This window comes from Elaeis guineensis, chromosome 13 (genome assembly GCF_000442705.2).
Source record: "Elaeis guineensis isolate ETL-2024a chromosome 13, EG11, whole genome shotgun sequence".
Lineage (NCBI taxonomy): Eukaryota > Viridiplantae > Streptophyta > Magnoliopsida > Arecales > Arecaceae > Elaeis > Elaeis guineensis.
The window spans coordinates 64,048,144-64,073,581 of NC_026005.2; the positions used below are offsets into that span (position 1 = coordinate 64,048,144).

The following is a 25,438-nucleotide window of genomic DNA, read 5'->3' on the forward strand; positions in this document are numbered from 1 at the left end:
TTAAAGTAAGAAAATATCGACAAAATACTAAAGTTTATAGTCCTCTTTTTAGGATTTTTTGGAGTATCATGTAGTTTTCGGATCATTTACAAAATGTTAAAATGTTGTGGTCCTTCCCTTTTCGGACTTTTTTTGGATTATTATATTGTTTTGAGAGTTGTTAAATTACCCATGTACTTCAAAACTGTGCTACAGTTTTTTTTCCTGAAACTAAAATCATGAAATTGATGGGGATGGACGTACAAGAGGCGTATAATTTATGCAAGAATAAGCACTAGTATTATAACTAGTTGTGATGAATTATCAAGATATTTGAAAGCAAGTGGAAACTAGATATTTAAAATAAAGAAGTTTTGTTAAATCATTTATTTAGGATATGCTTGAAATTTTCTATAGAATTGAACTGAAAATTTTATAGAATTGATAGATTATGTCCATAGAACTAGTAAAATCATAAGCTATAAGCTGGGTTACATAAAATATCAAGAAACAGGTTTGCATCAGGCAAAATAATTGGTATTTTTTTTTTTTTTGGTATGGAATTTGGATTAGTTTACTCCCAAGTTATTTTTGGGTGTTTTATGAATACAACCCAATCTAGCATGTAGTCTATGATTTTGCTGGTTACGCTAGTCCAGTGAAAAAATTTTATAAAATTCTCAGGTTAATATTAAAAAAAAAATCCAAACAAATCTTTACTTTGAAGGCTCCACTATAGATTTATTTATTTATTTATTTTTTAACTCAAATCATGAATATGATTTCAGCGGGTCCATTCATAAAGACACAGACAGAGACAAGCAAACAGAACGAGAGTTTGTCTATACTATATCCAATAGTTACCAGCCATTCTAAAGAAACCCATTAGCACTAAGAACTAGGAAAATTTCATATCACTAAACAAGACCTCGGGGACCAACATGCAAAACGATTTAAGAAACAAATATAAAAGAAAATTTTGAATTAAAAAATCCAGACCTTTCACCGTCAACATGCCCAAAACGTGCCACGAACGGTACGGCAGAACGATAGCCTTGCGAGCATCAACCCCCAAGCCCCGTTTCTTCAACACCGACGACCGGTGGTAAGTAGTAACAACATCTTGTTGGAAAAACGCCCACCCCACGAATCTCCGTGCTATTTAAGCAACGAAGAAAGAAAAACCCAGATACTCCTCTCTCTCCCTTGGGGCTCCCAGAGCGCTGTCTTTTCGATTAAAACCCTCCCTCTATTTTCGATCCACGCCACCTCTTCTCATTCTCTTGTTCCCATCGCTCTCCTTCTCTCAGGCTTCGGCCTTGGGTCGGGGGAGATGGGCCGATCGGATGGGCTCCTCCTAGGGTTTCTCCTCGCGGTTTGGGGGCTGGGGTTTTTGGCCTCGCCGGCGGCGGGGAGGTTCGTCGTAGAGAAGAACAGCCTGATGGTGACCTCGCCGTCCGATATTCGGGGGAAGCACGATAGCGCCATCGGCAACTTCGGAATCCCGCAGTACGGCGGGAGCATGGCGGGCACGGTGGTGTACCCCAAGACCAATAACTACGCCTGCGAGAAGTTCTCGGCTTCGGATTTGTTCAAGCCCAAACCGGGGGCGCTTCCCAACTTTCTTCTTATTGATCGAGGAGGTAACCCTTTCCGATTCCCTGGTGTTCTCGAAAAAGAACGGTTGAAGTCTGAATCTTGTTCAGATTTCTGTTGGTTTTTAATTGGCCGCTTTTAAAAGCACGAGCTTTTTTTGAGCGATTTGAAGGAACAATCTTTGGATCGGAAAGATGCGCATGAACTGTAATATGATTTGGGGTGACAGTTGTTATGATGTTCCATGAAAATTACGGTTAATTTATATATGCTTAGTTGTCTTCTCCTCTTTTTGATGTTTGATTTGATTGGAATTTCCCTGAAGTTTGCTTATTAGGAAGTTGGTACCCAAATCAACTTTTAGCTGGCGGAGTGACCTGCAACAGATGAAGTTGCATGCGGCGATGTTTACTGTCGCATGAGGGTGTTTGTGGACTAAAGACCTTGTCAATCAACATAGGTTTTTTTTTTTTTTTTTTCCTTTTGTTTGGATGTGAGAGGATTGTTTTGGGGGGAGGAGGGGCGGTGGTGGGGACAGTTGTTGGGGTGGGTGGGGGAGTGGTGCGTGAACATAAAATGCTTGGGTCGCTTATCATTGTGAACACATAGTACATAAGGGTACTGGATAGATGTTACACTTGTCTTCTTCTATTTAACATGAAAAAGTTCTGTAGTAGTTGCCATTAGGGGCACCGAGTCACATGTCATCCCAGCATTTGTTAGTTCACAACCTACATATCGGTCTATTCTAAATAGTCATGTGATTTGAACTGAAAGGCATAACCATGCATGTAACTATACTGACCATATGATTGAGAAAATTGTCCATTGTGACAACTCCAGAATGGATATTTTTCGATATATTTATGTGTCCAAGCCTCACATTTTATTCATCAAAAAGCAAATTAAGTAATTTTAACTTACATAGTCAAGTTTCAACACAGATCGCCGAAGCTTTCGTGGAGATTTAGAGCTTTATTTACCAAGTGGAGCTAAGGAAAACTAACATGCCTTCATCATATTTTAGAAAAAGATGTAGGCATTGGACTTTCATGAAATTGTGTTTATGGAGGGGTTGCTGGCTTGCCCCCTTTATTGGAGTGGGTGGGTGTCCTTTTTTTTTTTTTGGTGGGGGTGGGGAGCGGGGTTTCAAGTTAACTGAATGAGACATCTAAAGACACTATGAGGTGCATTTACTTGCAGCATGCAAAACAAGTCAGGTGTTCTTGTGGATAGGTACCTGAACTTAAAAAAAAAAAACTTCTGTGGCATCTTGATATTCCTAAGAATATTGCTAAAAGTAGCAATAGGAAAGTGAGGGTTTGTAATTTCAAAGATTATCAAAGGTATGGATGGGTCCTTGAATCGGCACAAAATACTAGAGAGAGGAGGGGGAACTTGAAGTGTTAGTTCATGTTGTTTATTTATCTATTATTTATTAAATTCTGGGTTTTGGGAGGATTTTTCCATGATCTCAAGTAAGATTATATGAATCAGCAATATAAAACCTATTTCAGAAATATTAGTAGGTTTTATTGTCCATTGATTAGGTTTCTGATTTTCTTTTGACCTGCTAAAGAGGTTTACCTTGACAGCTATCTTAGCCTGGAGTTGACTTTGTTACTCCTCTAGGAAGTGTTGAGCCTAAGCTTCATTTTTTTTCCAAAAAATAATATTAAAGGTGGTTTGTAATTTCGATATCAATTGTCCAAGATAGTGGGAAGTGGTTGTGCATCAAGAAATTGGGAAACTCAATCAGTATTTTGCTTAGAAAGCTGGGATATGTGAAGAGAAGTTGAAGGAAGTGGATGTGTTTCACATGTCAATGGAATTTGAAATATAAATTTTCTGAACATTTGCAATTTTGACATTAACGTGGTGATTCAGGAATTATTAGATTTCAACAGACCCAAAAGGGAGGAACTGTTGATTTGAAAAGAGAGTAAAAATGGGCTAAAGAGGAAGAAATTGCTTTGAGGCTTAGATCAAACTTAATTGAGCTTATAGTGAGAGAGAGTGAAATTGTATGGTAAAGTGGTGAGCAAAATATCATGGTATTCAGAGAAATATTTTCTTAGATATAGAGTAAAAGGTGTTAAGCTATAATTCTTGAGTTGAGGGGACGGCAATGAGAGAGAGGATTTTAAGGCAGAATAGATGAAAGATGCATGTTCCATATTTTAGGAGAAGAAAATCCCCGAATGACTATATGCTTGTTGCTTAATCCAAAAATCTAATATGAAAGGCAAAGTGATGAATCTTCTTAACCTTTTAACAAAGAATTTCCGTTAAAGGAATTTTTGTGCCGCTTAATATTCTCTCGAAAGAAGGAAGTCATGGATAGGAAGCATGATAAACCAATATGTTAGGTAGTCTTTGGCATCAATTCTAGTTTTCATTTTCTTAAAAACTAAAATCTTTTTTTTTTTTTTGAAAACTGAAAACCCAATAGTCAGTTGACAGAGGAGGTGGTGACAAGTGGGGGGTGATAAGGTTGGGGATAATGGAGGCAATGGTGGATATGGGTGGGTTCAGTTTTCAAATGCTTTAAAACTAGCTTTTTAGTTTCCGCAATTTCTAGTAACTGAGAAGGAGTTCTCAAAAAACTGAAAATAGAAGTTGGGTTACTAAACATCATTTCTGCCTCGCTTTCTTTTCCTGAAAAACTGAGAATTGGAAATGGGAAGTGATGCCAAATAGGACTTAGTTAAGCCAAGTGTTGGAAAGAGGTTAAGAAAGAGTTTGGGTCGGTGAAACAAATTGCCCATTGTCGAAGTTAGATGCATGCTGAACAAATATATACTCACTTACAGTTGCATTACCACTCAAGTCAATAAAGGCAAGGTGGGTTTCTGTTGCGGAAGTGACCCTCATAGAGAAAGCTTCATTCATGAAAAAAAGGGTTTTGGATGGAGATGACTAAGGTGGACAAAGAACAATTGTTATGACATCTTCATTCCATGAGCTTGTTGATTACCCATCCACAGGTTTCTTTTACAAAATGCTCCCATTTCCTTTTCATTTTCTTTAATGTACTGCTAAAATGTTTCATTGTGCTTGACTTGGAAAGAATTAACGAAAGACTTGTAACAAGAGATTTGTGATTGGAGGGAGATGCGAATATCCTGCATGTAAATCCAAATGATGCCCACATCTTCGTGAGGATTATCTTTCATTTTGGATATTGGGAAGGAAGGGGTAATGCCATACATCATGTAAATGGTGGTTGAAATATGATATGGGGAAGAAAGGCTTGTCAGACATTGGTATACAGGAGCATGTGAATGGATTGACGTTAAGTGGTTTTATAAAATATTCCATGAGATCTAGAAGTGGAATTGAGCACAAGTTGGGGAGGCATGATAGGGTAAATTTGGCTTGCTTGATAATGTGTCTAGTTCTTGACATCCTTTGGCCCCAAGCTGTTATATGCTATGCTAATCCTTGGGCTATGGCTCGAGATGATTGGTCACTGGGGTTTATAGTGTAATGTGTTGATATTCTCAAGAGAGATCATGGTTGGGTAAATGAAGTGGGAAAACAATCGCTGCGTTTTCCTTGATCAAGACCGGTGAGGGAAGAACAATTCTTGTATTTGGAGACAGGATAATAAACCAACTCTACTGGGTTTTGGTATTGAAAAGTTGCTCCTTGCTTTTATGAGCTCGATTTGTGACAACTGAGATAGGCTCCTTGGTTGTTAATTGACCTTTTAAGTTTAATGGAAAGATCAAACATCATGACTAGAAGTTGTATAAATCTGCTCAACATTGACATGGGTCCTTCTTAACTTGGTGGTACATTAAGATGCTCCGTAATTGACCTCATGAGTGATGAGTGATGAGAAAGGCTTGGATGATGATGTAAAGGTGTCAACTTTCCCAATTTGGAGGGAGTTGCATGTATATTATGATGCGGGACAACCCTAAAGAAGAGAGAAAAAAAAAATCGATCCTAATGATCAAGCTCTCTTCTGTTCATCAACAACAAATCACGTCTAGCCAGGGGCTTATTATTCCCAAGACAGACAGTATAGTTGCCTATACTCTGCTCAGGAGGCGTGATTGATTGATACGAGACTAAAGTGAGATCAATCTAAATGATACAGATGAATGCCATTTGAGAGATCAGTAAACAACTAGTAATAGAGAATTTCATAAACAGATAGCAGAAATTAAACATGCTCACGAGTAAATGCAAAAAAAAGAAATAAGAATGGAACGAGAGAAAATAAAATATTAAACCTGTGAGAAAATCCAAGAAGATGATAAGATTCCGGATCGTGGTAGTTAAGAAACTACTCTGATTAGGACTTTTAATCTTTTAACCAAACAGATCCATCGATAAAGAATTAGGTCTTTACCAACATCGGATTAAAAAAAAATCAAAGATCAACTGTTAAGAAACGAAGGTCCTTGACAGCATATGATCTGTAGAATAAGAAATCACTCCTCTCAGCACGACAGATGAAAATTCTGGAGGAGACAGATCTTCTTTTGACGGAATAGGCTTGCGTGGGTAGATGGTGGAGTCGATCAGAGTCGCAGGAACACTGAATCTTAAGTAGAAGGAATAGGATAGAAAGTGGGCCTCACACCCTCCTCTTGTGGGACGATTTTGGGTCTCACACCCTCTCCCTCTCGGAGCGATTGACACAAGTATTTGTGGAGTTTGTAAAATCATTCATTGTTTTCTTCATGAAAAATACAAGGATTTATATAGGACTCTAAGGGTCCTGTTTGTTTAGGAATCTCTTATCTTTACAAGGAAGAAATCAACCCTCCACAAAAAAGTAAAGCATTATAATCTACCATAGGAAAGAAATCAGCCTTCAACAAAATAAGTAAGTAGCCAAGAACTCTTAAGAAATTCTAAGGAAGAAATGGAACTCCATGTGGGTGCTTGATGCTTGACACAACTTGGCATGAGCACGGCACATGCTGGCATGCATATTTCTTCTCTTGGCATGTAGAGAGTGGTGGCTCCAAAGGTGACGTGGACAAATCCAAGTATGGCCCTATGGACCCAAAGCCAAATGCATTAAAATTTATTTACTGAAAATAAATAACTGAAGTAGAATCAATTTAATGAGGCTTCTTCGATCCAAATCGAACTTAAATTATGTTGCCGATTTTTGATGGCTCTGGTGTCCGCACCAATTCTCCCGGGGTGGGAAAAACTCGACCCTGTCGAGTGTGGGTCGATTCCGCTCTGGTGACGCTCAAGTAGATCGAGATCAATGCGTTGCAGCTCTTCTCGAGTGATCCAGGTATCTTTAGACTCCGGTCGACCTCGCCATCTGACCAGATACCGGGTGGAAAGGATCTGCTCATCCAAAATTCTCTCAATCTGATCGTGTTTTGCTGATATTTTGGCTGGTGGACACTCAGGGATAGGTTCGCTTTCAAAGGTTGGTTCAGGCTCAAATGGCTCACTAGGTATCCGAGTTAGTTTTTTTATAGGCGACAAGATCTGTAATGTTAAAAGTAGAGCTAATTCCAAAATCAGAAGGTAGGTCCACAACATACGCATTTGATTTGATTTTCTTTATGATCTTAAACGGACCTGCTCCTCGGGCATGTAACTTCTCCACGGTTCCGGGGGAAAACCGTTCAGGCCTCAATCGAACCATCACATAGTCTCCCTCTGCAAACTCTTGAACACGTCGATGAGAATCTGCATTCTGTTTATAAACTTTATTACTCATACTAATTTTTTTACTGATCTCTTTATGCAGACTCTTGACATGCTGTGCAAATGACTGCAGATTCGGAAATCCTAGCATGCATGGGTAGTGGGATGAGGTCTATTGATTTTCTAGGTTGATATCCATGAACTACTTCAAAAGGACTCATGCCAATGGATCTATTAACAGAGCTATTATATGCAAATTCGGCTTGGGGCAGCAAAAGATCCCAGTTATCCATATGTTCCCCAATCAAGCAACGCAAAAGATTTCCAAGACTCCTATTAACCACTTCGGTCTGACCGTCTGTTTGCGGATGATAGGCAGAAGAAAACTTTAGTTTTGTGCCTAAAAGATGTCATAGGGTTTTCCAAAAATAGCTCATAAATCTAACATCCCTATCAGAAACAATGGTTTTAGGCAATCCATGTAGTCTAACAATCTCATCAAAGTATTCTTGCAACTTTCGACGCATCAGACGTTTGGCAACAGGGCAAGAAATGGGCCATTTTTGAAAATCTATCTACAACCACTAGAATAGAATCATGCTTCCTAACTGTCCTAGGTAATCCCAAAACAAAATCCATACTAACATCTTGCCAAGGACAGTCTGGTATAGGTAAGGGTGTATATAAGTTGGTATTTTATTTTCTCTGCTTGGCCACGGCATATGTTCTACATTGGGCAACAATTCGGGCGACATCTCTTTTCAAGCTTGGCCAAAAGAACTGGGCTTCTACTAACTCTATAGTTTTATTCCTACCAAAGTGTCCAGCTAATCCTCCCGCATGTAATTCCCAAACTAAAAAATCTCTTAAAGATGTACGGGAGATACACAGCCTAGTTTCTCTAAATAGGTAACCATCCTGAAGGGTATATTCACTACGTTCTCTAGATGGCCCCTTACGTAAAGCAGTAAGTATGTCACCAAAATCTGGACACTCATAATTTTCTTTAACCTTATCAAAACCAACAACTTCTATACTAACGGTGGACAGCAAAGTATGACGACGACTCAGGGCATCAGCAGCACGATTCTCTACACCTGCACGGTGTTTCAAAACAAAAGTATAGGCTTGCAAAAACTCGACCCACCTACCGTGTCTATGATTCAATTTCTTTTGAGAATTCAGGAATCTAAGGGTCTCATGGTCAGAGTACAAAACAAATTCTTGCGGTAGTAGGTAATGCCTCCAATATCTTAAAGCTTGAATTACCGCATAAAATTTCTTATCATAGGTAGAATACTTGAGTTTAGAATCGTTAAGTTTCTCGCTAAAGTATGCTACCGGATGACCTTCTTGACTAAAGACACCACCAATCCCAACTCCTGACGCATCGCACGCTACTTCAAAAATCTTAGAAAAATCAGGGAGACGTAAGATTGGGGCATGAGTCATCTTGTCCTTAATGTCTAGAAAGGCTCTATTGGCTGCCTTAGTCCATTCAAAATTTTTCTTTCTAATGCAGTCAGTGATGGGAGCGACTATGGTGCTAAATCTTTTTATGAACCTACGATAAAAGGTTGCTAATCCATGAAAACTCCGCACGTCATGCACACTCTTGGGCACCGGCCACTCAACTATTGCTCTAATCTTTTCAGGATCAGCAGATACACCATTGGGGGTAACAACAAAACCTAAAAAGATGATATGGTCTGTCATAAAAGCACACTTCTTAGGATTAGCATACAAGCTTTCTGTTTTAAGAACTTGACACACTCTTTGGAGGTGATCTAAATGGTCTTCCCTAGTTCGACTATAAATCAAAATGTCATCAAAATATACGACTACAAATACTCCTATAAATGGTCGTAGTACTTGGGTCATCAACCTCATGAAGGTACTAGGGGCATTGGATAATCCAAATGGCATCACCATCCACTCATATAAACTATTTTTTGTCTTGAAAGCAGTTTTCCACTCATCTCCTGGTCTAATCCTTACTTGATGGTAACCACTCTTAAGATCGATCTTAGAAAAGATAGTGGATCCGGCCATCATATCTAACATGTCATCTAACCTAGGGATGGAAAAGCGGTATTTAATGGTGATTTATTAATGGCACGGCTATCTATGCATATCCTCCATGTACCATCCTTCTTTGGAGTCAGTAGTGCAGGAACCGCGCAAGGACTCAAACTCTCCCTCACAAATTCTTTTTTTATCAGCTCTCCAACTTGTCTTTGTAGTTCGGCATGCTCATTAGGGTTCAACCTATAGTGGGGCAAGTTGGGTAGGGTAGATCCAGGAACTAAATCAATGGCATGTTGAATGTTTCTCATAGACGGTAAGTAATCTGGAAGATCCTCAGGAAAGACATCATGAAACTCAGTAAGAAGGCTAGCTACTTCCTTAGGATAATCCACCTTAGAATCCTCACGAACTTCTCTAGCAACAAGCATCCAAACTGGTGATCCTTCACTCATGATCGTCTCTAATTCTTTAGCACCTATCAGATTGAGGCTTTTCTTTTGGTCCATCGCCTATCTTTCTATTAGTAGCCTTAGGTGGGGAAGGATTAATCGTGATCTTCTTATCCTGATGAGTAAAACTACAGTTGGTACGGCCATAAATCGTAACATCATTGTCGAATAGCCAAGGCCGACCTAATATGATACTTCCGACTTCCATGGATAAGACATCGCACCACACATGATCCTGATAGGAATGAAGCTGGATGGGCACACGGCATCTAAATTTAATGGGAATAGAGGAGGAATCAATCCAAGACACATGGTATGGACTGGGATGATCTACAGGAGTTAATCCTAATCGCTTAACCGTGTCGGTGGAGATGGCGTTGATACAGCTACCGCTATCAATGATCACTTTACAAATTTTATCGTCAAATTTTATGAAGGTATGGAAAATAGAGGTCCTACGCCAGTCTTCACTTTTCTTAGTTTGGGCTAGGACATACCTAACGACTCCAAGCCTAAGGTCTGACTCAGGTGTGGCATAACCTAGGATGTCCTCAGTACTCTCAAATTGCTTGGCTAAATCTGGATCAGCTTCGTAAACTTCCTCAATATTTTCTAGAGTTTCTCCTTCTAATTCTTCTACGAATAATGATCGGTTGGGGCATTGTGCAGCAAAGTAACCGTAACCATGGCATTTGAAGCAATGAGATCGAGAACTACTTTCTTTTGATAACTCTCCTATAGCTCCTTTTCTTTTATCTTCTTTTCTCCCAATAGGATTTGTAAGTGGAGGTCCGTTACTAGGAGTTTGATTAATATTAGGTCTCGATCCAGAAGGGGTTACTCGGTTGGGTTCAGGACGACGGAGAGTCGAATATCTAGAAAATCTTTCAAAATCTAAGGCAAGTTGATAAGCTTGTTCCAACGTAGTTACCTCTCGCAGAAAGAGCTCACGCTGAATATCCTCTCGTAATCTAGCTCTAAATCTAGATAAGGTAACAACTCTATCTTCGGCTACTCCACATCTCATGAGGTATTCATCAAATCTTGTGATATACTCGGTGACTGATCTATTCCCTTGAGTAAGCCTCTGTCATTGATCTAAAAGTCTTTGTTGGTAAGAGGTGGGGAGGTACTTCTCTCTGAGTTTTTCTTTCATCTCATCTCAGGTTTCTATCGGATCTTGTCTTCTCTGATTGAGAAGACGCTCAACACTTTCCCAATAAAGTCGGGTTTGCCTTACCAATTTCATCCTAGCAAACCTAACTCTCCTTGCTTCAGACATTTCGTACCATCCAAAATAGTGGTCCATACCTGATTCCCAATCTAGGTACTCTCTCGGATCTAGACAACCATCAAAATTTGGAGCTTCGACTTTCACATTCCTAAGAATATGCTCATCTTGATCGAACTGGTTATGGTGTGGGCGTGCTCCTATAGGTTGATCAAGTTCTAGATTCCTACCTCTTTGTCCTATAGGTAGTCGGGGAGACTCAGGTTCAGGTTGTTTCTGCCTAGCTTCTTCTAATTCCACTATTCTCTCATCCATGGCTTTCATAAAATTTTTCATGTTATCAAACTTTTCAGTCAGAGCATTAATGATGGCTGCTATATTGGGATCCATATTGGTGTTGGGTGGGGAAATAGGATGTTGGTACCAGGTACCTGATCTAGTGGTCATGCAACTCTAAGATGCAGAAATAAGGTGCAATAAAAATTAAAATGCTTGAAAGTAAAGTACGAAATTTAGAGTGCGAAAATTTAACTTGCGAAAATTTAAATTGCTGAATTTAAACTAAATCCCTAATCAACCTGCTCTGATACCAAATTGATGCGGGACAACCCTAAAGAAGAGAGAAAAAAAAATCGATCCTAATGATCAAGCTCTCTTCTGTTCATCAACAACAAATCACGTCCAGTCAGGGGCTTATTATTCCCAGGATAAACAGTATAGTTGCCTATACTATGCTCAGGAGGCATGATTGATTGATACGAGACTAAATCGAGATCAATCTAAATGATACAGATGAATGCCATTTGAGAGATCAGTAAACAACTAGTAATAGAGAATTTCATAAACAGATAGCAGAAATTAAACATGCTCACGAGTAAATGCAAAAAAAAGAAATAAGAATGGAACGAGAGAAAATAAAACATTAAACCCGTGAGAAAATCCAAGAAGATGATAAGATTCCGGATCGTGGTAGTTAAGAAACTACTCTGATTAGGACTTTTAATCTTTTAACCGAACAGATCCATCGATAAAGAACTAGGTCTTTACCAACATCGGATTAAAAAAAAATCAAAGATCAACTGTTAAGGAATAAAGATCCTTGACAGCATATGATCTGTAGAATAAGAAATCACTCCTCTCAGCACAACAGATGAAAATTCTGAAGGAGACAGATCTTCTCTTGACGGAATAGGCTTGCGTGGGTAGATGGTGGAGTCGATCAGAGTCGCAGGAACACTGAATCTTAAGTAGAAGGAATATGATAGAAAGTGGGCCTCACACCCTCTCCTTGTGGGGCAATTTTGGGTCTCACACCCTCTCCCTCTTGGAGCGATTGACACAAGTATTTGTGGAGTTTGTAAAATCATTCATTGTTTTCTTCATGAAAGATACAAGGATTTATATAGGACTCTAAGGGTCCTGTTTGTTTAGGAATCTCTTATCTTTACAAGGAAGAAATCAACCCTCCACAAAAAAGTAAAGCATTATAATCTACCATGGGAAAGAAATCAGCCTTCAACAAAATAAGTAGCCAAGAACTCTTAAGGAATTCTAAGAAAGAAATGGAACTCCATGTGGGTGCTTGATGCTTGACACAACTTGGCATGAGCACGGCACATGCTGGCATGCATATTTCTTCTCTTGGCATGTGGAGAGTGGTGGCTCCAAAGGTGACGTGGACAAATCCAAGTATGGCCCTATGGACCCAAAGCCAAATGCATTAAAATTTATTGACTGAAAATAAATAACTGAAGTAGAATCAATTTAATGAGGCTTCATCGATCCAAATCGAACTTAAATTATGTTGCCGATTTTTGATGGCTCTGGTGTCCGCACCATATTATCTCTTTGTTCTCCATATGGTGATACAACAAATTTGCTTATAAAGTTATACTCCATTTTTTTTGGTTGCTAAAAGTTAGGCTCCTTTTGCTGGCTTGTTGGTTTAGAGTCTTGGAATTTCCTAATGTTCTGTTTAGAGGCTTGGAGTTTCCTAATGTTCTTTTGCCTTTTCCTTTGCTGTTATTTTTCATCTTATCATGAAGGTGGTGAAACCTCCCTTTGTATATCTAGTAATACCCACTTAATTTTTTAAATTAAAAAGATGAGGTCAATCTATAACATGTGAACAAATTAAGGCCCCGATTTTTTTGTTAAAAATCTTTTAGAGCATTTATAACATGCCTTCGAGTTGCAATTCACTTCAAGATGGACTAGGTTAAGTTGTCAAACTTGGAAAATCATCCATAAAATCAGTCTATATTTATAACATTAATTTGTCGAAAAAAGAAGTCATTATTTTATTATAAAGAACTCTTTTTTTTTCATATAAATTTTATGCTTATCGTTGTCTAATGCACTAATATTTTATATGCATTTTTAAAAGATACGCTTTTTAAAAATAAATCTTGGATTCTAGATGTATTATAAATTTCCAATTAATTTATTCCTATAGAAAAACAGGTTTATGTGGATTTCAAGCAAAAATAAATAAATAAATAAAGGAATTAAGAAATTAGCTTTTCCTTGCATAAGTAACGTAGCATTGTCTGTGGTATGTATTCTTTATTTCATTAGATACTGGTGATGAACACTAATATTTTGCAATATAATTAAGCTATGGCTCCATATAATATTGATATTCGGTAACCCCCAAAGCTGGTAGACATCATCCTGTGCTGCATATCACGTTTACATATTTTAACCCAAGTTTTAACTGCTAATGAGATTTTTCTTTTCAAAGGTGTTTCCCATGCATTATACTGGTATTGATTACTCTATTTTTTGACAGAATGCCTTTTTGCTAAGAAGGTTTGGAATGCCCAGAATGCTGGTGCCTCAGCAGTGCTTGTTGTTGATGACAAGGATGAACCACTGATTACCATGGATCTGCCTCGAGAGGATGATGAAGCTGCAAAATATATTCAGAACATAACAATTCCCTCTGCACTCATTGATAAAAATTTTGGCGAAAAGTTAAAGAAGGCTTTTCATAGTGGTGAAATGGTCAATGTGAACCTTGACTGGAGAGAAGCTGTTCCACATCCAGATGATCGTGTGGAGTATGAGTTATGGACTAATAGCAATGATGAATGTGGGCCTAAATGCAATATGCTGATGGATTTTATAAAGGAATTTAAGGGTGCAGCTCAACTACTTGAGAAAGGTGGTTACAGTCAGTTTACACCCCATTATATAACATGGTATTGTCCTAAGCCATTCATTTTTAGTAAACAGTGCAAGTCCCAGTGCATCAATCACGGGAGGTACTGTGCACCTGACCCTGAGCAGGATTTCAGCACTGGTTATGAAGGAAAAGATGTGGTTGTTGAAAATCTGAGGCAGCTCTGTGTGTTCAAAGTTGAGAATGAGAGTAAAAAACCCTGGATCTGGTGGGATTATGTGACTGATTTTCACATTAGGTGCCCGATGAAGGAGAAAAAATATAACAAGGAGTGTGCTGATGCTGTTATCAAGTCATTAGGTGGGTTTATTTTCAAAGTTGACTAATATAGTTTAATTGGTCTGACTTAACATGATAGGGAGATGCTATAATTCCAGTTCTGTTATTATGCCTAGAAATCCTCTTTCATACTTCATATATGAAGATATACCAAAGATGGTCTGACATATTAAAGCACTAGGTTTCTCCAAACTATAAATGTGTGACTCCATGCATGTAAATTGGTTAGCCATTTTCATTACAGTATGTAAAAGCATCAGTTTATCATTTACTAGGACAATTATAATATTCTTACATTTAAGCAGGGCTGGATGTCAAGAAGATAGAAAAGTGCATGGGAGATACAAATGCAGATTCTGAGAATCCAATTCTGAAAATGGAGCAAGATGCCCAGGTCAGTATTTCATTATGTATTTGGTAGATTGATCTGTCAAATCTATTATGATGAATTTCACTTTGAAATTGATGCCTTATAATTCATTCTGAGTTTGTATTGCTAATGGAATTCCACACCTAAATGTTAGATGATGAAAATTATTTGTACAGGTTGGAAAAGGTTCGAGGGGAGATGTTACCATATTGCCTACTCTTATCGTTAATAATCGACAGTATCGAGGTTGGTCTTGGATATGTTATGTATCTGGTTTTTTAGGCTATTGCTGGTGCTAACATATAAAATTGCAGGAAAATTAGAGAAAAAAGCTGTCTTGAAAGCTATTTGTGCTGGGTTTGAGGAAACTACTGAGCCAGCTGTTTGTTTAAGTGATGGTAGGATTCCATAGCTGCTAAGTTATTTTGAAAATATTTTTCCATTCACATTATAAAATTTTATATTTGAAGCATAGGTTTCTGACTCATATATGCTTGCAATACAGACATACAAACAAATGAATGCCTGGACAATAATGGGGGGTGCTGGCAAGATAAAGCTGCCAACATGACTGCTTGCAAGGTTTCAAGTGAACAAGTATATAATTCACACGTTTCTGGTTATTTCTCTGTTCTAATGGTTGGATTGCCTTTCAGGACACATTCCGTGGCAGAGTTTGTGAGTGTCCGGTGGTTGATGGTGTGCAATTTAAGGGTGATGGTTATAGCCATTGTGAAGGTGATCCTTTTTCCCCCCCATCTGAATTGAACTCTGACAGTTTAAATCTCAGTAATATGCTGGAGCAGTCTTATATCATTTGCAGCATCAGCATCATCATCATCATCATCATTATCATTTTATTTTCACGAATGAGTGCTTATCAGAGCAAAACCAAGTATGTGTAAAAAAATTCAAGTTATACAAGGGTTAAAATCTATGGGTTTGATTGATTGGCAACTTTTAAGTTCACAAAGATATTACCTTACTGTTTCTGTTGCATCGTTTGATCACTTTTTCATTTCTTTCATGGTATTTGAATGTATCAATCAGCTGCTGGTGCATGCTAAATGAAGCTGCTTGTTGGTGGTATTTTGTTGAACTTGTGCATTTCTTTTCTTGCTTGTGAACTGATCTGTATAACCATACATGATGTGCCTATGAACTCATAAAAAAGAAAAAAAAAAAATCTTCCAAAAATAACTAAGAGCCTGTTTGGTATTGCTTTTGTTTTTTGTTTCAGTTTTCGAAAACCCAAGAGGAAAATGAACTAGACTGAGAAACATGTATGATGAAAACCAGTTGTTTTCTTGAATTGTGTGTATACTCTTTGAGCCTTTTGGTAGCAAAGAGTTATTGCTTTAAACAAAGAGTGAAACTAAAAGCAAGGAACAAAGGTAGGTTTTTTCAAATGCTACCTTCAAAATCAATTGCCATGTTATTTGACTAATTTGTAGAGAAACCAAAATACAAAAAGGGCAAGAATACCGAACAGACCCAAAAATAGTGTACCATAAAGAAATCCCAGAGGCATAAATTATCCAACCTCAACCTTTATGAAATTGAAACTAGTCAAGTCAGATACTCTAAGGATGTACATTTTATATATAATACTTCCGCTGCTATTTATGTTTATATGTGGGTTTATTGAAGCACAAAATTAATTATAGAGCACTTTGTAATGATTCCAGATGTTTTAGAGCCTCTGGGTTTTTGAGAAAGGGCATATTTGTTGGAGAATTAGTGTTTTGAGGTATCAAGATCTGTCATATCCATTGAAGAATAAAAAGATGGTATAAGGGTTTATCGCAACTTTATTGAGATTGTGCATCCTAAATCTAATAATAAGTGGTAGGCAATGCTCAAGTATATGATCTCCTATATCTGTTGGACCTCATTACTGTGTTTGGAGCAAGGGGAAGGGTGGAGCAGTGGCAAGTAACTAAAATCCTACCAATTCAAAATGCCAAAACCTATGTTCAGCCATCTGATAAGCTAGTTATAATGCACGTGCAAATGCACATGGTTACTACTAAGATTTAGATAAAGGATAAATTCTAAAAGGATTTTAGAATGGATTATGCACTGATATACCAAGATCTTTGGTCGGAGGGCAGGAAAGAACTTGTTTTCACTGATCAGCAAAATGAAAGTGACAAAAAGCGGACTTCAACAAAGCACCACCTGCCAAGCTGTTATGGACATTGAAACCAGAGGAGAGCAGAGCAGGTTCTCCCCACACCCCCCCCCCCCCCCAAAAGAAAAAAAAAAAAAAGAAAGCAGAACCAGTGTCATGAAAGATTTTTTATGTTATGTTCTTAACGTTGATGGGCTTAAGTTTTTCTGTGACCAACAAATCATTATGAAATTGAATTTTGAAGTATGTGGGACTCCGTTGATGCATGGAATCATGGAAATCCAACTTGAGTAGAGTTTTGCCCTTGGTCTCTTTCCTAGAGTCCATCAACATTAGAATCTTTCTTGTAGAAGTTTAGCATGGTAAACCCCTAAAAGAGATATTTAATTAGGCTTATAATGAGAACTGAAAAATTGGGGGGCATAGCCACATTTATATAGTGTTGGGATAACTCATTTTTTCTGATGTCTAAAATGCCTAAAAATTACAATTCAAATGCTTTGCAGGTTTCTAAAAAATGCATCCAGTGATCACAGAACCACTTCATTAATACAACACATAAACCTGTGGATATTTGTCAGTTTGGTTAAAGAAACGACACTAATCTCAGAAACATCTGAACCAACCAAAGAGCTGTAACCTATTGTCAGTCAACAGTATGATTATCAACTAATGGATCAAGTGAAAGAAAAAGAAGTGGAAAAAGAGATTACATGGTCTTGTGGCATAGAAAAACAAGCATATGGTGATATAGTGTTTAATTGATGCTGATATTCATTGCACAGCAGAGGAAAGAAGAAAATGGGAATAAGGGGTAAGTCTTGTAGGAGAATAAAGGCAGGAAAGTCAATCACAAGGTACTCAAATCACTGACAGTTCATTCTGTAGATGAGTTGTGGGAGAAAGATGCACGTTTGGATTTTTCTTTTGCTGCAGCATTTCAAATTCTAATTCTAAATTTTTTATTTCTGAGAGGGTTTTAAGGATTGGAAAGGATTCAAATAGGATTTCCATACCCCTTGTTCTTGTATGCTTTTATGATGGGGGCTTCTAGTGATATGTCTTGTCATTGATTCACTGCAATCGCTGTTTGGGTTTTCAGAATGTTGAAGTGTCTGTAGGATTAAATTGTCTCTGTATGCAGCATGCTTATCAGCTATTGGATTTGCATTTATTTTGCATCGTCTATGAAATTTTAGGTTAAAAAAAAAAGGTTTCCTAAGTAGTATCAGACTTGAATGGTAACTAGACAACTAACCGGTGTTCTTTTTTAGTCTGAGTAGTCAACGTGCATTAAGTATTTGGGTTGTCTAAAGGCTTGGAGAACCATGAGAAATGAAAGAAGCTAGTGAAACAGCTGTTATCATTATATCACAAGGCTATGCATATAAATTTCTTTCCCTTGTGGTTGGGCAATCTCTCTTGCTGGGTTGTTCTCAATGTGCTATATATATGCTTATTGTCTTTGTTTGGGATTCTGGCATTTACATTTGGTGGATGCTGTCTAGGCAAAATATCAACAATGCAAAAAGAAAGATGCTCAAACAAGAACTTTTTTTTTGTCATCTGTCTTCTAAGTTGTAGAGTAATTTTTCCCTTCTTTAAGAGAACTGTGTTTTAGTCCAGTAACGATATTAAGGATCAGTTTTGACTCTTCATTTTCTTTTGCTCCATACCTTTGTGGGTGCTACAACTTATGTATTTGGCGTATTTATAAGGCCAACCGCCATTTTGGGCTTGCATCTGTCTCAAGGAGTAGGAGTCTTCATCAAATAAGTGAATGTAAGTCCCTTCTCTCATCAAGGCAAAAATGAGACAATACAAAGGGATTTTGAGCACAAAATAGGTAGGATAGGTAGAGGACATTAGAAAGAATGAAGGAGCAATATGCAGGACTAATTAGGGATGGTCTGCAATGTTTGCGAGGAACGACGGCAAGGATTTAATTAGGGCTAGGTCTAATGTTGCTTGCTATCCGAAACCTATATATGGACATCAGTGAATAATCTTTGAGATGAAGGGCTAGTAGATGGTCAAATAGACCGACCCTAGTGTTTGGTGATTGGAAAGGATAGGAGAAACAATATTCTAAAACAAGGTATGCCGAACCAATACTAGGTGCCGTACTGGTCAGCGACCAGTATGGTATGGTGTATTGGTCATCTGACCGGTATTTCATTTTCTTTTTTCTTTTTTTTTTATTTTATCAAATGTTTTATTTTTTTCAATCTATTTTTGTTTGTATTTGTTATTTTAATCATTATAATTGTTTGATTTAGGATTTTGATGTTGTCTTGATATCTTTTTTTTTTGGTCATCAAATGGACTTGAAGTATAATTAAAATACTTATATTTGAATATACATATAATATAACAAATGGAGTCCCTTTAATGGACTTAAAGTATAAAATATGTACTAACATCTAAAATTTTGTTGTGTCTATGATGTCCAAATCCAATTAGTTTCTGCTCAAACCAGATGCTGATATTTTGAAGCTTTGTTTTGGTGTTAGCTATTATATTGTTGACATTGTTTTTTAATTTATTCAAGTATAAACTATGTAGTGTCAATTTTTAATGGTTTTTCTCTTCTTGAGTTAAACGAAGGGATGGATAATAATTATAACATTTGACAGGCCAGGGCTTCCGAGAAGGCCCTTATCGCAGTATGCCAGAAAGATCATTTCGAATTATGGTACATTTCAAAAGAATGATATTTTTACATAAAATAAAGACATCTCATAATTACATCAAGGGTGCAAATTGGTTCAATTGGGGTGTTGGATTCTGCTGACCTAGGTTTGAGCATGCTCCTGCTCTAAATTTGGTCAATCTTCTTCCTATCACAATTTTTCAAAAAAATAAAAATGATAGAAAAATCCATAGTTACATGCATTTGATTCTATATTCTCTTAACCTGAAATATATGAGAAAGTAATTCCTCAAACAAATATACTTGGGAGTTCTACTAAAACATAAAGAAAACTTTGTGATTGTTCTATGTTACTTAAAAGGCTTCACGACTATGAAATATAATGTTTTTAACAATTAAAGTCTAGAAGTAAGTACTGTAATTGATGTTATTTTTCAATAAAGCAATAATATTATTGCAACTGGAAATAGAACTTTCTGGAAGGCAATAAAACTGGCGATCTGTTCTTAGACTTGGTTTAGCCTCTTCAGCTCCTGGAAGACTTAGCTCCTCCTTAGAAGGCCTCAGCACATTCCAGCCTCATGTTTAAAGTTTCTAACTGCACTTAATTTTCCTTTTTCTGTGTTTCTGAGATTCTACTTCGAAACTTTTGTAATCTTCCTTCCCTTACTGAAGTTTGGTGGAGTTCTTACTTCATTTTCTATAATAGAAAAGCAATAATTCTGCCTAAAACTTGTCAAGGCTATGCCAATAAATAATCTGTATAGCAAGTAATACTCTAAAATTTTGTGTAGTAACTTTTCTTAGCTTATTTTATTTTCTGTTCTAAACTTTTTTCTAAATTTTCTCTTGGTTTTTGACTTAAACTCTGGAACTTGGAAGACTTCTTAAACTAACTGCATCTGGAACTCCACTGACTTGGCCAAAACCAAAACCTAAATTCAATGTTCAAACCTTGACTAGATGAGTTAGTGAACTTATTTTAACCATGACAGGAATGGGTGAACAGAATCTTTTGCTTCCTTTTATCATAAGTTTAGTTTAAGCTGATAGTACCCTCCTGAGCGGCACCATTGGAGAAGGGACAATAGTGGTGTGCTTTCATCGCAGCACCATAAGCTTAGTTTAAGGGATGGTTAATTTACTTAAATTAATGGGTTAAACTAGAACTTGGTTTTTTTAGGTTTTAAGTCATTCTGGCCTATAGTAGAGGTAAGGCCATTCCTAAGATTCAGATTGTTGGTGAAATAAATAAATAAATAAATATGTGTGTATATATATATATATATATATATATATATATATATATATATATATATATATATATATATATATAGTTTTGTATTTCTCTTCTTCCATATGTCTTTTGTTCACCTCATACACCAATACTTGAGTATTGCCTCCAAAAAAAGGAGACGTTTGACCTGGGACATGGGTTTCCCATGTAATATTTCTCCAGAAAATGTAAAAATATTTCAGATTTAAACATTAAAAATTGGATATGAGCCTAATTTCTTGATTCAATCATTCCAAAATTTTCTGCATCATAATGGCTAACACGACAATTGCATAATGTTGTTAATTGTTATATTGCAATGTAACATGGATCCAACAGACATTGATTCTTTGTTATACATATTTGAGCATAACTCTTGTACCCAGAAACTGTTTGAATGGCAATTAAAATGTCATAATGATGGGAGTCGTCGCGGCTAGAAAAGTTGAAGTCAGGTGATTAACTGGAGGAAATTGCTTATGGTGTACAGCCTTATCATAAAAAGCAACAGCTATCGTCGTTTTTTGATGCATGCTTTCTCCATTCTACACTGTGATACCTTTCAATTAACTCTTCACCTTCTCTGCAGCAATTGGTCCTGGACGGTGCAGGATAAATAATGGAGGTTGTTGGCAAGACACACATAATGGCAAGACCTTCTCTGCTTGTCAGGTTGGTTCCAGGGAGCTCTGGGTTGCAAAATACTGTTAATCAAATACATGGTTTAGGGACAGGGATTGGCCGATCTTCATGATGTACTTTTTTTTTTCCAAAGTGATTTCAGCAAATTCATGTCCTTGGTGGGTACAGGATACTGGAGACAGCAAGTGCAAGTGCCCCCTTGGATTCAAAGGTGATGGTATCAAAACTTGTGCAGGTAAGCTGCTTAGTTAACTACTATTCATTACAATAATGTTGTATCAGATATTAGATATATTAAATATGTATGTGTATATATCTTTATATGTATAAGTGTATAATATATGTATGTCTGTATGTGTATTGCAGTCTTTCTTGTGGAAAATGATGTAATTTATTTGCTTGACATCTCAAGTAATCATATCGGCGTTAATATTGCAAAAATAATTTCTCCTATATGTCAGATGGCAAACCCTGACAAATTGTTTGCCTTATGTAACCATTTTCATTTGTTATCCGCAGATATTGATGAATGCAAGGAGAAGACAGCATGCCAGTGCCCTGAATGCAGCTGCAAAAATACATGGGGAAGTTATGAGTGCACTTGTAGTGGAGGCCTTCTGTACATGAGGGAACATGATACTTGCATAAGTGAGATTTGTAATTTATCATAAATAGATACTCATATCCTTGTAAAACTTCATTATTTGATATTGTTTGGTTGGTATATATGCAGGTAAGACTGCAAGTGAAGCCAAGGCAACATGGACTGCTCTTTGGTTGATCCTAGGACTCTTGGCTTTTGCTGCTTTTGGAGCATTTATTGTGTATAAATATAGATTAAGAGTAAGTTCATCATATCCAGTCCATTATATTTAAATTGATTAGTTTTGTGGTATCTATAATGGAGATTTTGTTCGAAGTCTCTCTTTGGCGTATAGTTTGTGGGCCTTAAAATGAGATGCAGTTTGCTCTATCAAATCTGTTCTTCTTTATACTTCATATGAATTATTTCATCTAGAAAACCTCAAATTGGCTTTTACTTGTTTGCCTTAGCTTAAAATGAATAGAAGGTTTTCCTACCTGCTGGTTAGCCTGGAGGAGATTAGAAGCCACCTTTGTTCAAAGTTGGCTTAGGATTTCTTGTGAAACCACGGAAATTCTGCCAATATCACATATGTGCCAATATCACATATGTGACAGTAGAATCATTCATTTCTGACATTAACATCTTTAGAATCAAATAACTGCAAATTAGATGTCTATGCTTTATTTCTTTAATGAATTTATTAGCATGAGCTTGATTTCAATAACTGAAACTTTCTCCCTGCCTCCATTTTCAGCACCCACTGAAAAGTTTGATGAGTCCCCGAGAATTGTTGTATTTAGCATTCCCCCTACTAGATAACTTTTACTCTTTGCTAATCTGAAAATTATCGTTTTTAGGCTATCTATTTTGATAATTCTTGACCCTGCATACCTTTTCTGTTCGTTGCAGTCATACATGGACTCAGAGATCAGAGCTATTATGGCACAGTACATGCCACTGGACAGTCAAGGAGAGGTCCCAAATCATGCCAATGAAGAAGATCGTGCCTGAAATGGAGGTTCGGTTTTCACGAAGGATTACCTACTTATTAACTCTCTGCCCCAACGAGAAAGACATACAGAGCTTGGTGGACGAATAAAAGATGAACGAGGGGAGTGCCCACAGAAGGAACATTAAACATTAGATAGATTTATTAGGGCTGAGGAAAATTGTTTGCAAGTTAGGATGGATTGAGGATTGTAAAGGTCTTTAATTTTTATCAAGGCACTACATGTATAGCTTTTTGTGCGCATCATATCCCAAATCTTACTTGTAGTTTGATAACATGTGTCCCTCTTTAATTTCTGCAGGTCTAGGAGGATGTTTACTCCGTGTGTGTACAAGTTTACATTGCAAGCATGTAGTTTTCATTGATAGCATCTTGTCGGAATTTTTGGCCAATATTCCGGCATCATGTGCAAAGAATGCAGCTGACCTCTATTCCATGTTGAAGGCTTGGATCATAAGCGTCGCCATCCTCTCTCTCTCTCTCTCTCTCTGTCCCAATGGCGAGCTAAAGCCTTTTCATGATCTGGGAAAACCATCGCTGTTACATGAAGTTCGCGGTCAAATGCGGAGGTTTCTCCCACATTCACTGGCTGAACCATGTTACGTGGATTGGGCTAAGACCTAAACTTTGGTTAAAACAACATCTGTATTGAGCTTGTCCTGCTCATTTTATGCCAAAATGGAACCAAATGAAGCCCATGACGGACGCGAAGGTTGCTAATTTTCGCACGAATTTTACTGAATCTGGGATTAGCTGACCTACTTGAATTATTACGATTCAGTTTATGGGTATTCAGGAGAGGGCCGCTCCCCAGTGAAGAGCTCAACACCTACGGACTTCTTTCTACTGCCAAATAAATTATGGTGAAACCCAAGTCGACAGAATCCCGATTACCGAGTTAACCTGGTTTTTATGGGTCCAGCAAGAGAAACCGGGCTCAATTATTCTATAGCCCATATGAAACACCCCACTGTCTATTTTTGCGAAATTCTTTGTACACTGCCTGCGGTGCAGAAAATATGATGTGGAGCGCATCGCCTCATCCGATTGGTCTATGTAGTATTTTTGTGGCATGATGTAACGTGCATCATTTCACATCAAATCGAGCCTCTGAAGGCATGAAAAAAATGGAATCAGCATGTTGTTTCATTGCCGAATATATTTAAATGTACGTCACATTGCTTTTCAAATTAAACATGATGAAAACATCTTTTTCCTCTAAAATGAAGTATTTTTACTATTTTGAAGTCTGATGGGACATTACAAACGCTGCTCTTCTCTCTTTCTTCTTCTTCATTTTGTTAAGCTTCTGCCTGAGCATCTAGATGTCCGAAATTTATTCTACAGTAAGAATTGTGCGTCCGAGGATATTGACTAGTATTTAGATAATATTATCCATCCATACAACATGTCTTACCTATCAGGTAGGTTTAAATAGAGTTCTTTTTTTAGTTTTGAATACAATATATCATATAAATTTTTTTAAAAAGTTATATAATAAATGAAGATGTTATAATTTTTATTCATGATGGTTTTTGACAATATTATTACATTCAAAGTCAAAATTATGACATCATAGGTTCATATTATAATATTATAGGTTAAAATTATGATATCCTGCAGATAAAATATCTCCTCAAGATAGTTTTAACAATATTATGATATCCTAAATCAAAATTACGATATTATAGGTTAATATTATGACATTCTATAGGTAAAATACTTTTCAAGTATATCTTTTAACATTTTTATGATATCTTGAGTCAAAATTATGATATTCTATGTTAACATTATATAACATTTTGTAGATAAAACACCTAAAAATAATTTTGATAATATTACGATATGCTAGATCAAAATTATAATATTTTATGTTAATATTATGATATCTAAAAGATAAAACATCTCAAAATTGATATTTTTGATAATTTTATGATATTCTAGATCAAAATTATGACATTCAATATTAAAATAAAGATATCCTATAGATAAAATATTTTTCAAAAATAGTTTTGATAATATTATAATATTTTAGATCAAAATTATCATATTTTAAATTAATATTATGACATCCACACTACAACAAAATAGGTTATTAGCGGTGAAAAATTTTCATCGCTAATAATCTATTTTCATCACCAATAATTATTAGCGATGAAATATTCATCGCTAATAATTATTAACGATGAAATATTCATCGCTAATTATTCATCGCAAATAATCGCATCGTTGATAATATTTTACGATAAAAAAAATATTTCATCGCTAATAAACAGTATTTGCAACGAATAATTTTCATCGTTAAAATATTTTCATCAAAAATTTTAATCGTAAAAAAAATATTTGCAACGAATTATAATGTCGCTAAAAAATAAAATATTAATAGCG

General features: G+C 36.7%; 1 protein-coding gene across 1 annotated transcript; it reads left to right on the top strand.

Moving 5' to 3' along the window:
* Positions 1 to 1,106: 1,106 nt before the first annotated feature.
* LOC105060710 (vacuolar-sorting receptor 1) lies at positions 1,107 to 23,420 on the top strand. The gene is made up of 12 exons (XM_010944519.3): positions 1,107 to 1,622; positions 13,709 to 14,401; positions 14,686 to 14,774; positions 14,927 to 14,996; positions 15,065 to 15,148; positions 15,256 to 15,332; positions 15,407 to 15,488; positions 21,403 to 21,485; positions 21,624 to 21,690; positions 21,975 to 22,103; positions 22,189 to 22,298; positions 22,951 to 23,420. The coding sequence occupies exons 1-12, from the start codon at positions 1,313 to 1,315 to the stop codon at positions 23,050 to 23,052; spliced, it is 1,896 nt and encodes a 631-aa protein (XP_010942821.1). The 5' UTR covers positions 1,107 to 1,312; the 3' UTR covers positions 23,053 to 23,420.
* Positions 23,421 to 25,438: the final 2,018 nt, after the last annotated feature.